Source organism: Diabrotica virgifera, chromosome 7 (genome assembly GCF_917563875.1).
Source record: "Diabrotica virgifera virgifera chromosome 7, PGI_DIABVI_V3a".
In the NCBI taxonomy this organism is placed as follows: Eukaryota; Metazoa; Arthropoda; class Insecta; order Coleoptera; family Chrysomelidae; genus Diabrotica; species Diabrotica virgifera.
The window spans coordinates 139,513,751-139,528,604 of NC_065449.1; the positions used below are offsets into that span (position 1 = coordinate 139,513,751).

At 34.4% G+C, this 14,854-nt stretch overlaps 1 protein-coding gene across 1 annotated transcript in view; it reads right to left on the minus strand.

Annotated features, from left to right (window-relative positions):
• Window positions 1-14,854, minus strand: part of LOC114336164 (CAD protein) — a 206,016-nt gene that overhangs the window by 17,510 nt on the left and 173,652 nt on the right. Inside the window, exons 8-10 of the mRNA XM_050656981.1 lie at window positions 10,352-10,708; window positions 9,998-10,299; window positions 4,167-4,417 (exon numbers count right to left, since the gene is read on the minus strand). Of these exons, the coding sequence (XP_050512938.1) occupies window positions 4,167-4,417; window positions 9,998-10,299; window positions 10,352-10,708 (910 nt within the window). The remainder of the gene's footprint in view (window positions 1-4,166; window positions 4,418-9,997; window positions 10,300-10,351; window positions 10,709-14,854) is intronic.

Sequence of the window (14,854 nt, forward strand, 5' to 3'; positions counted from 1 at the left end):
CCAGTCGGCAGTCGATCGTAGAAAGTTTAAAATTGGAAACGAGAAAACAAGTGGGCACGGGCGTCCGTATAAAAATTTTTAGGGAGGGCCAGACGTGTAGATGTTGCAGATTACATTTCGTATACTTTGGATAACCATATATAGTTTAAAGCCCCCGAAAAGCTAGGTGGCACGGCCCCCTGCCCATAGGTATGGGCGCTAATGCAAGTGAGGATACCGTTATTTAGCGCTAGGAGTTAAAACGCGTAGGCGCCTTATATATCGTACAAATATTTTAAACACGAGATAACTCGGTTAAGCGAAAATAGAAACGTAGTTTAAAACCGAGTTGACTCGGGTAAGCATGTTAAGCGGTTAATAAACTTAGGGCCGGTATTTCCAACCGCACTTACACCAAAGCTTACTTTAAGCCTGAGCTTAAGCTTAGATGCCTGTATTTCCACTTCAATTTGAGGCTTAAGCATAGGCTTAAACCAAATAATTTTAAGCTCGCTCGGGAGTTGGTTTAAGCCTTTGCTTAAAATTTGTTTTCTGTTTTTTGAGGTTATTTCTATAAATTAATAATAATTATAGTTATTTTGAAAACCAACTTTGGCGTAATAATGTTATTATTGGATTATTAACGATTATTAAAACAAAATTCTTACTCCATTTGGAAGATGTAGGCACATGAAAATTATTTATTTCTACAATGCTTTATATATTTATTTTACAAAAGTAAACTTACATTCCAATTTGAAATTTTCAGGAATATATCTAGTAGACTGCTGGAATCTTTTCCAGGTATAGAACAAATATATGTGGCTGTTGGCAGTACTAATTGTCCGCTTATTGTGGGAGCGCTTTATTTTCCTCCTAAGTCTGCTTTAGAAAAATATATCTCTTTCAATAACAGTATCGATAATCTTTCAAATACATTTCCCACCTCTCATTTCTGTATTGCAGGGGACTTCAACCTACACTGTACTTGGTCTCATGATAATTTTTGTTCTACGGCAATTTCTGCTCCAGACATTCCTTTAATCGAAGAAGATGCTATAAATATTATGAATCATATATGTTCCTATCAAAATCTTTTCCAACGCAATAACATCTATAATAATGTAAACTCATTACTTGATCTAGTTTTGGTTCATGATGAAAATTGCATTGTCGCAGAAGCTGATGAGGGATTAGTTGACCCCGATAGTTTCCACCCTCCTTTATGCTTTAATTTAAACCGCGGAGATGTTTTAACTGATGAAATGAAAGCTGAAGGCTTTTTCTACGACTTTAAATCAGCAAATTTTCAAGGTATTTCTGATTACTTAGACACAATATACTGGGATGAAATTTTCAGAGACAAAAGTTTAGATGATATGGTCAATATACTTTATGATGTCTTATATGGCGCTATCGATGTTTATGTACCAATGAAAAAGTTTTATACCGGCAATTTTCCTAAATGGTATACCCGAGAGTTAAGAAACTGCATCATTGCTAAAAAGAAAGCTCATAAGAAATTTAAAGTGACCAGGTTACCTCAAGACTATAATGAATTTTCTAGATTGAGGTCGATATGCAAGTCCTTATCAGGTCAAGCATACAATCAGTTTGTAGCAAACGTTGAACATACACTTCCTAGTAACATTAAAAGCTTCTGGAGGTTCGTAAATTCTAAAAGGAACAATAATAGCATTCCGAACACTTTAAACCATAATGGCCAAACCAGTTCCGATGGTCCTACCATAGCCAAGATGTTTGCTCAGTACTTTGCTGCAGTATATAGTGAGGACGAATGTCCTATTCCAAATAGTGCAAGGGCTAACACTAGTTTCAACATTACTGGTTGTGACTTATCTATTTCAGAGGTATATACCAAATTATCCCAGCTAAACATACATAAGGGTCCAGGGCCTGATGGAATCCCACCCAAGTTACTGAAATACTGTAGTTTTAATCTTGCTCGTCCCTTATTCTTTATTTTTCAAAAATCATTACAAACGAGTGAATTCCCTCCCGTTTGGAAAGTTAGTTTTATATCACCGATATTCAAGAATGGAGATAGAAGCGGGGTACAGAGCTACAGACCTATTAGTATCCTTAATACTATACCTAAACTATTCGAGAGTTTAATATGTGACAAAATTAAGCCTACTATACAAAATGTAATCATTGAACAACAGTATGGTTTTGTTATGGGGAGATCAACTGAAATGAACTTGTTAAATTATACCTCCTTCTTAAATGAAGCATTGGAAAGTAAACAACAGGTAGATGCGATTTATACAGATTTTTCCAAGGCATTCGATAGAGTCAACCATACGTTATTGTTACATAAGATCGAACAGTTGGGTTTCTCTGATCCTCTGCTTAGTTGGATTCGAAATTATCTATTAGATAGAAGGCAGATAGTTCGTATTAAGAATTATTTCTCTAATGAAATTATAGTTACATCGGGTGTACCTCAAGGCTCCCACTTAGGACCTATCCTTTTTAATTTATTTATAAATGACATAAATAAAAGCTTCAATTTTGCTCAATTTCTTCTATTTGCTGATGACCTTAAATTATTTCACATAATTACCTCTGATTTGGATCACTACAATTTGCAATCAGATCTTAATGGTCTTGTGGAATGGTGCTCACTTAATGGTATGGACTTAAATGCAAACAAATGCCATGCTATAACTTTTACTCGACTAAGACACTTTGAGAATAATTCTTACTTTATACGGGACACTAGGTTACAATTAGTTGACTCAGTTATAGATCTGGGTGTTATTCTTGATACTAACTTAAATTTCAACCTACACATTAATAGCATGGTTTCTAAGTCATTAAAGATGCTTGGCTTTGTTAAAAGATGCAGCTATGACTTTACGACTGGTCGTTCTTTAAAATTTCTTTATTGTTCTTTGGTTAGACCACATTTAGATTATGCATCATGTGTTTGGTCACCTCAATATAACTGTCATATTAATAAAATCGAACAAGTTCAGCGTAAATTCTTACGTTATTATGCTTATAAGATGCATCTCACTGGTCAAAGTTATGAGTCTTTACTGCAAATTATTCGACTTGACTCATTACAGAGTCGTCGTCAACATAAAGATCTTTGCTTCTTATATAACTTAATTCATGGTCATAAATTCTGTATCCCACTTTTAAATAAAATTGGTCTACATGTACCTTCAAGAACCACCCGTTCTGTGACCACCTTCCACGAGGTCATTAACCGCACAAATTATAGTTCAAGTTCCTATCTCTCTAAAACTCTTAAATTAGCAAACACATTATCTCCGCAAATTGATTTCTTTGTGAACGACTTTACTGCGTTTTCCACACAATTATATTTATACTTAACTTAATGTTCTAATTTCAAGACTGATTTGTCAACTACTGTTATTGTCTTTGTTCTAGGATAAGTTGTATTTGTCAATTTCAAAATGTTCTAGCTCTCAATTGTTGAATGAGAGCAAGTAAGTTTATTCTTTATTATTGTTTGTTATGTATTTACCAATTTTGTATCTACTAGATCTTATTTTTCTAATTTGTGTGACATTTTAATTGTAAAAAATTTTAATTGTATCATGTACTAATGGACTTCGGTCCGTAAATGAATAATAAATAAATAAATAAACAAAATTACAAAGACTGATCTTCTATTGCTTATGCAAAATAACAATAAAACATATAACCAGAGAAAATATAGACAATATTATACTAACAACACATGTACCATGTACACAAAATTAAGTGAAGTAAAAATGAGACAGATACAGATGACAAGATAAAATTAAACGTCAACAATAGTGGTTTTTACCTCAGAACAGTTAGTTCTGGCATTTTGACCTATTCAGAGGTACCAAACCAATTAACTTGACAGTTGAGAACCAGTTTAGTTAAGGAAATGATGGAAATACGGCACCCAGCTTAAACTTCTCCTTAACTTTTGACACGGGCTTAGCTAAGCAAAAGCTTAAGTAGCTGTTGAAATACCGGCCCCTAATCGGCACCTGTTCACTATCATACGACATTGGTATTCCAACTGATTAAACATTAGTTGAAATTAATTATAATTTCTAGATGATACTGAAAAGCTTTACCAAAATAAAGGTATGACAAAATGGTCACTTGGTAGCTTAAATTTTTAAGTGTATATGTGACATACAATTCAATCGTACCTCTTAAAACGTGATCCAAAGGTTTGTCTTTAACGACATACGCCCTTAAAGTTTGTGCCAAATTGAAGATATCATTTAATTCATCTTTTGTAAATGTGTCTACAGTTACGATGTGCTTGTTAAACCAAGGATGATGATGGGTGATGTGATGTGGTTGTGCCTGATCCGCAGCAATATCTGTTTTGGACTTTTTGTCAGCAGTGTTTGAGAAACTTTCCGTTCTAATTCGTGGTGGGATAGGAGACAATATCCTGTAAATTAAAATTAAGGAATCATTAAAGAATAATAATATTGGTGCTCTAATTTAAAACAATTTGTTGTCATTCGTAATTGTAAAGAATATTTTTGTTCTATTTAGAAATAAGAACATAATTTTTATAAGTAAGTAATACATAATATGTAAATTTAGTGATAAGAGAAACACACAATTAGTTTATGCTTTATCAACCCCATATACTCAATATTATTAAACAATTCAATTCATACTTTTACACGGTAAACAGAAACTCACTAGAAAAACTCTGGCCCTTGGCTCTAGCGATATCCCTTGATATTTTAACGACTTTTGTGCCCGCCAATCTACTGATTGTTACATTATTTTTTCTATTAGTGTCTACTTGTTTATACAATATACATTACATTTTGTTCTAATATCGTCACTCCTTATCGGTTTCTCACTGTGTGTTTCCTATAATTCTGGTTTTTCCAAAAACTGATACCCGAAGGAAAGATAGAGGGTAAGAGGGTCTGGGACGTAAAAAGATGTTATGGCTGCGTAATATTCGCCAAAGGACAGGAATCCACAGCTATGAAATGCTTCGCAATGCTGCTAAAAATGAAATAGTTTAATCCTGAATAACTAACATCTCACCTGACAAGACAATGTACGGTGGACGCCTACGCAGAAATGCACGGCACCTTAAGAAGAATTGTTTCTCAGTTGAAATCGCCATGTTAAATTCTTTTGCTCTTGTATTAAATCTGTGAACTGGTCTTTAAATACTATCTTCATTTTGGGTTATCAATATTGTAGCGTCTGCGTAACAGAGAATTGTAATTTTGTTGTTGCCCATTTTGTATCCTCTTCCTTTATGGAAACTCTTTAAGACTTAATCCATGATTAGATTCAATAAACATATTAATATACTGTACAACTTATATAATCACACCAAGAGGTGCAAAGCGAAATTGTAAATTTCCAAAGAAAAGAAAAAAGGAAATTAATTTTTACCCTACTAATACTTGGACGAGTTTTCAATAAATAAAATATTATAGTTAAATAAACAAATGTCTGGCTAATTGGTCTTTACCAAAGTCATCAAAATAAAAAAAAAATGATGAGATTAAATAGCATAGAGTTTAGTGAATCCCCCAGTCTTATTCCATTACCTGTATCTACAAATAGGTTTCGTAAGTTGTCCATCTATTCCGACTTCCATCTTATTGGTTTAATAGAGATTTTCAATTGTTTTTATATTATTTACCGGGTTATCTTCATCATAAAAGAGATGTATTCTCTTATGGAAGAGATGTTTATCTCTTACTCTTACTCTGTGAAATGCCTTCTTCAAGTCAATCAAACATAGGAATGCGAGTATATTGTATTCTAATGCTTTCCGTGTTATCTGTTTTGTGACGATTTTGCATCTGTACATGACCTTCTCGTACGGAAACCTGGTTGCTCATCTGCTAAGTTTGTGAGCACATTTATTTGTTCTTGTTTCCTCTATAGTTTCTGGTTGTTTCTTATCACCCTTTTTGAACAATAAGATTAGCTCGCTTGTCCTCCAATAATCTGGTATTTTATTGTGTCTTACAACAACTATAACCTTGTTATATATTGTCTGTTGATCCGTTATTGCCACTGCACCATATTTCAACAATTCATTTGGTGTATCATCTTTACCTGCAGCTTTTCTGTTCTTTAGTTTTTCATGTGTTTTTTGTACCATCTGGTACATCATTGTCTTTTGTACCAATGGTACTTCATTGCTCATATGAGCTTTTTATAAAATGCGAAGTATATTTAACCCCTCATCCACCAGATTTAAATTCCTCGTTTTACTTCTTCAATATCTTTTATTATAGTGTTATTTCTCTATGTTCAAAAAGTTGGACAGGTTTAAAATGCAACGTTTTTGAAAAACATAAAATCAAATTAGAGCGCGCATTTTTAAATTTTCTTAAAAATCTTCCTTTTTCTCCATGTAACTCGAAAATGATAAAGAGATACAATAATCAAAGAAAAAACAAAATTGTTATCTGAAACAACCCTACATTTTTGTACTGTATCTTTTTTCGTATCTCTTATCAGTTTCTAGTTACATGGAGAAAAACTGTAACGTGGCTTTGCAAGGCGCCAACTGCCACGTGGGGTGATCACAGCACCCCTTAAAAATTGTCTGTGATCTACTTGTTTATAAACAAAGTATTGTGTTGAGTTACAGAAGTATATAAAAAACATGCTTTATTAACTTATTAGCTACTAATATATTATAAAAGTTAAAAAATAAAATTAAAAAGGTGTGATAAGCAAATTAGCAAGTACCAACCCATAATAAATGATGTGAAGTAAAATATCTAAAAAAATTAAGATTTATTGAGTATAGAGACTATATTAATGATTTAAATCAGTTGTTACAATAAAAAATGTAAATCTGACCTGTTGATCAAAAACACAAAAAAAAATTTAAAACAAACTGCCAGATGATGACACCCCGATTCCACTTTAGAGCTACAAGTTTAGAACGACACTAAAGAACCACTTCAAACGCAAACAAATATATGCTATATAATATTATATAAAGCTACTATGATGCACAGCACGGTTAACAAACTTGAAATACCAAATTTTTGATAAAAATGTGTTATGGGGTGCTGGTAGCACCATCCCACGTGGCAGGTGCCGGGTTAAGAACATTTAAAAATGCGCTCTATAATTCGATCTTATTTTTTTTCAAAATCCATTCATTTTAAACTAGTCCAACTTTTTGAACATAGAATAATACTATAATAAAAGGTATTGTAGAAGGAAAACGATGCACTTAAATTCTGGTGGATGAGGGGTTAAATATACTTCTCATTTTTTCTGAAAATACATTAGTCATCAATTTTTTTTGCACCATATCTCGCTTAGTTTGAATGTAATAAAATTTAACAGTGCTCGTTTTAAAGGTTTTTAAGCACTACAAAATGTATTGGTAGTATTGTACCCCTAAAATCAACCATTTCTCTGTTATTTTAAGTTGAATACACTGATTTAAGCATGCACCAAAAAAAATCTCTTTTCGCCTACCACATCCCTTTTTATATTACAACTAGAAGATTAATGAAGAAATGAATCTCTTTGACTTTTCATAAGCTACGAAAACGTTTTAATGTTTTCCGTTAGATCCATAATTTTTAAGGTAGCGTCCGAAAAAGTGCCATTTTTGAATGAAAATGGCAAATTTTCAACCACGAATAACTCAAAAAGTATTGAGTTTACAAGAAAAATTATAGAACAGTTTTTGCTTAGAATTAGGTTCTCTAGCCACCTCCGTGTTTATTTGACCAACAAATTTTCAACCCTCGTGTAGAGATGGGAACCACCCAAAAATTATAGAAGTTTTTGCTTAGAATTAGGTTCTCTAGCCACCTCCGTGTTTATTTGACCAACAAATTTTCAACCCTCGTGTAGGGATGGGAACCACCCCCAAGATAAAAGCGCCATAGGATATAGGGTAGACTTTGTTTCTTGAGCTATTCCCTAATTGCTGTGAAAATATCAAGTAAATTGATGTAGTAGGATGGAATTCGGAGCCAAATATTCTCACTGACTGCACTAATTTGAACTTTTGATCAGAAAATTTAATTTCAATTGAATTTTATCAATCTGAAATTCAAAGGAACATGTTAACCATAATATTATTTAAGGGAAATTACGATAACCATTATTTTAATGTAAACTGTTCCCTTATTTAATTCTAAATATCGTTTCTATATCACCTGATCAAGATGAAATGGAGATTAGCCTTGTAAATCCAAAAGAAGTATATTTGGAAATAAAAGAAACTATAAACTCAAAGAAAGCTCCTGTATCTGATCTCATTACTGGGGTAGTGTTAAAGCAACTTCCAAGGAAAGCTATAATAAAATTAACACATCTTATAAATGCTTCCTTTAGGCTGAGGTACGTACCAATGGTATGGAAGGTGGCAGAAATTATAATGAGACTAAAACCAGGAAAACCTCCACAAGAAGCTTCTTCATATAGGCTTATTTAACTGTTGCCTGTCGTGTCGAAATTATATGAAAAATTACTTTTGAAGAGACTGAAACCAATTATAGAGGAAAAAACCTCTCATCAATTTGGGTTTAGAGAAAGCCACTCAACGATAGATCAGGTGCATAGAATAAGAGATATAGTAGAAAAAGCTCTAGAAGAAGGAGAAGTCTGTTCTGCAATTATTCTCGATGTAGCACAGGCTCTTGACAAAGTGTAGCATGACGGATTATATCATAAAATGAGATACTACTTGCCAAAACAATATTTTGAACTACTATACCTACTAAATTTACAATTAAGACGCAGTAGAAATAAATAAACCAAGACACGTTAAATGCTACTAGGAGCACTCCCGAATCATAGTTTACAATGTATAACCTTTGGAAATCATGATTTGAGATTTACAATTTATATACATTGTAAATTATGATTCGGGAGTGCTCCTACTAGCATTTAACGTGTCTTGGTTTGTTTATTTATACTGCATCTTGATTGTAAATTTAGTATAGAATCATATATATCCGACACACTTTCGAGTTAAAAATGAGGAAGTATATTCAGAATTAAGAGAAGTTAAAGTTGGAGTTCCACAAGAAAACGTCCTGGGGCCAGTGCTATACCTGCTCTATACCAGCGATATCCCATCATTAAAACCTAACACAATTGCGACATACCATGCATTCTAGCAGTCGGATAAAAGCACGAGGAATCAGAAACCATGCTACAGAATTCTGTTGAACAAATTAACATCTGGACCAGGCGATGGCGTATCAAATTGAATAAAAAAAATCTGTTCATGTCAATTTTACTAACAAAAGAGAACAACATACATATCCCAGTCAGTATAAATAGAAACCAAATACCTTATGCAAATACGGCAAAATATTTGGGTATGACATTAGATTCAAAGCTACGTTGGAAAGCGCATATTAAGAAAAAAAAAGGAAGAATTAGAAATTAATTTCAAAAAGATGTACTGGTTAATAGGAAAAAATCCACTCTGTCTACTTATAACAAATTGTTATTATATAAGCAAGTCCTTAAACCGATATGGACATAAGGGATACAGCTATGGGACTGTACAAAAGAAAGTAACATCCAAATTATACGATATCAGAATAAAGTGTTAAGGAATATCGTCAACGCTCCATGGTACTTTAGAAACTGTGATCTTCATCGAGACCTCCAGATGGATACGGTTAGCCAGACAATAAGTAAGTTTGCTGAGAGGCACGAACAAAGGCTCTCCAACCATGTGAATGTCGAGGCCACCAAACTACTAGACAACGCCAACCAGACAAGAAGACTTGAGAGAACGAAGCCGTTTGAGTTAGTGCTATAAGTTAAATAAGTGCGTGAAAGTGAAAAAGCAGAGCAAAGTACTATAATGTATTAGAGCCTAAGAAATATTGCTGAATATGACCTTAGGTAAGTTTTTTTGTAATATTTTGTAGATAGATCTAACTTGCTTATTGATCACAGTAAATGATCAGATAGCAATAACCATAAGATTCCTGTTTTATTAAATAAAAAAATATTATGTGTAATTTGCTATAATTATTACCTAGAATCGAAAGTTTGTGCTTCATTGGCAAAGTGGACTTTACCTTCTCCAGATAGAAGTCTGGAGAATATCTCATTAGTCTGCTTATCATTATCATATTCAAGGCTATTGTTTAATAAGTATGGAGATAAAGGTCTGTCCAATGCCAATGTTGAGGAAGGTCGGCTCATGTCGACGGAAGTGGTATACAATCTTTTATCCCATTCTCTAACATTCTGACCAAAGCCTGGTTGCACTAAAACTTGTCCCTCAACATAGGCTACTTCTCCACGAAGAACCACTCTATGAACAGCGCCTTTTATCTAAAACAAGTTATTATCATTTTTAAAACTAAAGACGGTTTGTTGGCAATACTTTTTTTCCTGCAAATGGTGTCCACTTGGCCTTACTGTAACTCATAGCTTCGGGAATAGTCCATTCTTCTTCCATATCTACCTCAACGTACGTGTTATGCTGTTCGGGCAAATTAAATATTCTTTTAGGATTTTTGTGGAACTTATTAATAACGTCCTCTAAAGTGATCCTGCCTTCATTGACTGCGTTAAGTAGAAGGGGTAAAATTGTTTCTAGTCCTGGGAAGCCTGGGGGAGCTTTCTCACTAAGCTTTTCTTCAATCGTGTGAGGTGCATGATCTGTGGCAAAACAGTCGATAATGCTGAGATTATCCCAAAGAGCCTGCTGGTCTTCTGGGGATACCAAAACTGGTCTAACCTAAAAAATATTGAAGTTTCAAATCATTTTATTTAAGAATATAACAAAACAGTACTTATATTATGTATAACTCTCAGGATCCCGACCTGGAAGTTAACGAGTACAGTAGGAAAATATCAGCTGTTGAAGTGCATTTTGAGTTAAATATTTCCGTTAAAAACATTACAAGATTAAGTTGATGGAGTTCTTGAGTAGGATTTACATCAGAGAATCGGTAAGTCAGATTATATTACAACAATATTATCAGTATGTATGTATGTATTTATTTATTTTTTCAAATAATTGAAGAACTGGTTCTTGCCTTTGTGGATTACGAGAAGGCTTTTGATTTTGTAGAGTTTGAAACTGTACTGGAAGCCCTAAAGCAAAGCCGAATAGACTACAGGTACACGTCACTAATCAAAAACATCTATGAGAACGCTACATCAAATATACAATTACACGAAGACACAGAAAAATTCAGCTTAGGTCGAGGAGTAAGACAAGGAGACAATATTTCACCTAAATTGTTGACGGCAGCTCTAGAGTCAATATTTAAGAACACTCAATGGCAAGATATGGGCAATAATATAGATGAAGAGAGATTAAATCATCTGAGGTTTGCGGATGATGTTGTATTAATCGCAGATTAACATAACTTACAGGCTGTAGTTTCTATGATACATTCGCTTACAACTCTACCTGAAAGAGCAGGATTAAAAATGAACTTTGAGAAAACTAAACTTTTGACAAATCTCGTAATGAGTGGAAATGTAACTATTGACAATAATATCATACAACAGACACAAATATCTGGGACACGAGATCAAAATAAGTAGACAATCAAACACATGAAATACATAGGCGAATAGGCCTTACATGGGCAGCATTTTTCAAACTAAGCCATGTTCTAAAAAGTTCAATTCCCATGTGTCTCAAGAGAAAGATTTATAACCAATGTGTTTTGCCTGTACAAACTTATGGAGCAGAGACTTTAGCACCGACGCAAAAATCCGCAAATAAACTCAGAATTACACAACGAGCCATGGAACGTTCAATGCTAAACGTGAGCCTTCGAGACCTCATAACAAACCATCATATCAGGCACAGATTAGGAGTTCAAGGCGTCATTGAAAGAGCTACGACACGTAAGTTGAACTGGGCAGAGCACTTAGCTAGGACACAAGATGGACGGTGGACACGACGAATCATGGAATGGAGGCCCAGAAACTATAAAAGAAGCCGAGGAGGACCACCGAGTAGATGGACCGACGATATGTCCAGCAGTGGACGCGATTGGCTGATGATGATGATGATGATGATGTATGTATGTATGTAATATATAACCCATTATCCCTCCTGTGGGCATAGGGTAGTTGAACAATTTTTCCATTTCTGCCTGTTTCTCGCGATGTAACTCATCTGTCTAAAGGTCATACTGGTTTTTGCTTGGGTACTTCTAATCCAAGTTTCCTTTGGCCGATCTTGTTTCTCCTTCCTTGTGGGTTCCAATGTAAGACTTTCATTGGAATTTCGTTTTCGCTTTTCTTAAAGTATGTCCCAGCCATCCAAACTTCCGTTTGCGTATTTGTTTTCCAATTTCTTCTTCTTCTGCTCGGGCCCATAGCTCTCGGTTGCTTATAGCTTCGGGCCACCATATCTTAAATATTCTTCTTAGACATCTATTTATGAAAACCTGGAGTTTATTTTCTATTGTTTTAGTAATTGTCCACGATTCTGCGCCATAGAGTAGGACTGGTTAAAAAGCAAGTATAAAACAGCTAAAGGATGGCAAAGCAGCAGGTTGCAATAATATACAAGCAAACCTACTCAAACTAATGGACAACGAATCAATAGCAATAATCACAAAGATATTCAACAACATATACAACTCTGGAGAAATACCAACAGAATGGCTGAAGTTTGAGTTTATTGCACTTCCAAAAAAATCAGGAGCCAAAAAATGCGAAGAATACCGTACGATAAGCCTGATGAGTCATCTCCTAAAATTGTTCCTAAAGATAATCCATATGATAATTTACAAGCTATGTGAAAGTCAAATTTCGCCCAACCAGTTCGGGTTCATAAATGCTGTTGGTACGAGACAGGCTTTGTTTTCAATACAAGTCTTATTCCAGATATGCAGAGACGTCAATTGCAATGTATGCATATGTTTGGTTGATTAGAGAAAGCGTTTTATCGAGTACAGCACGCCAATATGATCCAAATATTAAAAGAGGCAGGAATAGACAACCAAGATCTGAAAATAATTAGAAACCTTTACTGGGATCAGACTGCAAACCTCAGAGTGGTAGGTGAACAGGGCCGGACTGACGCCACACCCCCTCCTAAGCCTTTATATCAAACTTTTTATGCAAAGTAAATCATGGTGGGGGAGCCTAAGCGGGGATTTTTGCAGTTACTCGAGCGCGTCAGATTATCACATGGGAGAAACATTGTATCCTGTAAACCTCGTGTATCTCTACACGAGGTAACCCCATGTATTTCTACCATATATTGGCTCTTAATATAGGGGAGTTCGTTAAGGGGACCAGAAAAAAAAATCTACCCTTAGAAAAACTCGAAATCGTCGGATTAAGATAAGGTAAGTTAACTACATGAAAAACAGTGTATATTTAAAAAATCTGACGATTTGAGCGGGGCGTAAGGAAATGGGTGAGTCACACATTTTCCCAAATAAAAAGCGAATATTTCGCGAAATAAACGTCAGATCAAAAAACTAAAAAATACGTGGTCAATATTTTTCAAAAATCTATCGAATAATACCAAACACGACCCCTCACGGCAAGGGGTAGGGGGTAAATTTAAAATTTTGAATACGAACCCTGCAGATATTTCGCGGGTGGGAGACCCCCCCCCCCCACCCTTTAAAATCTTACATAGGAGCCTCCAATTATTATTGCAGATTTGGATTCTTTACGTAAAAATAAGCAACTTTTATTCGAGACATTTTTTCGAATTATGGATAGATGGTGCTATAATCGGAAAAAACGATTGTTGGAAATGGAGAATCCCCACTAAAATGGAAAATTTAACTTAACTGTTTTTGATTTTACGACCTAATCTTTACAACCCAATCGTTCCCCATGACGTTTTAGTAACTGCAAATTTAGCATCCAAGGCTCCCCTACTATTATAACAATTAGAATATGTACTGCCATGCTTATGCCAGTATGTCTTGTCTACCCATAACGCTGTGAGCTTCGCTGGTATCGCCAACTAGCGGATTTCTAGTGCAACTTCGGTTAGAAATTTAATCGTGTAATATTTACAACGCAAAGAAATAATTAGATTGTAATCTATGGTTTACATCAGTAAGTACAAAATTTTTGATTCATTATGATTATTTTTTTTAAGAATTTGCTTATCATTTTGACGTTTATTGACTGTTTCCTTCTTTCCTAATTCCGATACTTTCACAATTATCGTGTAGAAGGCGCTTAGATTAATAGAGTAATTATTATGATAAAATGTTAAAATACAAAATTTCAGTATTTAAAACGTATTTAAGGTATTAAATGTGTATTTAAGGTAAAAATATATTCCACAGCTTTGGTCAACTAATATTTTTTCCTATTAATGTTTTTAATTTAAATGTTTTAAATTAGTCACTTTGACATTTATGTCAAATTTCCAGCCGAAGTTTACTGATTTGTCACTATTGGCGTTCACGAACTTTTAACTATCCCCTCTACCTACCTACCTATCAATATTTTTCAAAAATCTATCGAATAATACCAAACACGACCCCTCACGGCAAGGGGTAGGGGGTAAATTTAAAATTTTGAATACGAACCCTGCAGATATTTCGCGGGTGGGAGACCCCCCCCCCCCCACCCTTTAAAATCTTACATAGGAGCCTCCAATTATTATTGCAGATTTGGATTCTTTACGTAAAAATAAGCAACTTTTATTCGAGACATTTTTTCGAATTATGGATAGATGGTGCTATAATCGGAAAAAACGATTGTTGGAAATGGAGAATCCCCACTAAAATGGAAAATTTAACTTAACTGTTTTTGATTTTACGACCTAATCTTTACAACCCAATCGTTCCCCATGACGTTTTAGTAACTGCAAATTTAGCATCCAAGGCTCCCCTACTATTATAACAATTAGAATATGTACTGCCATGCTTATGCCAGT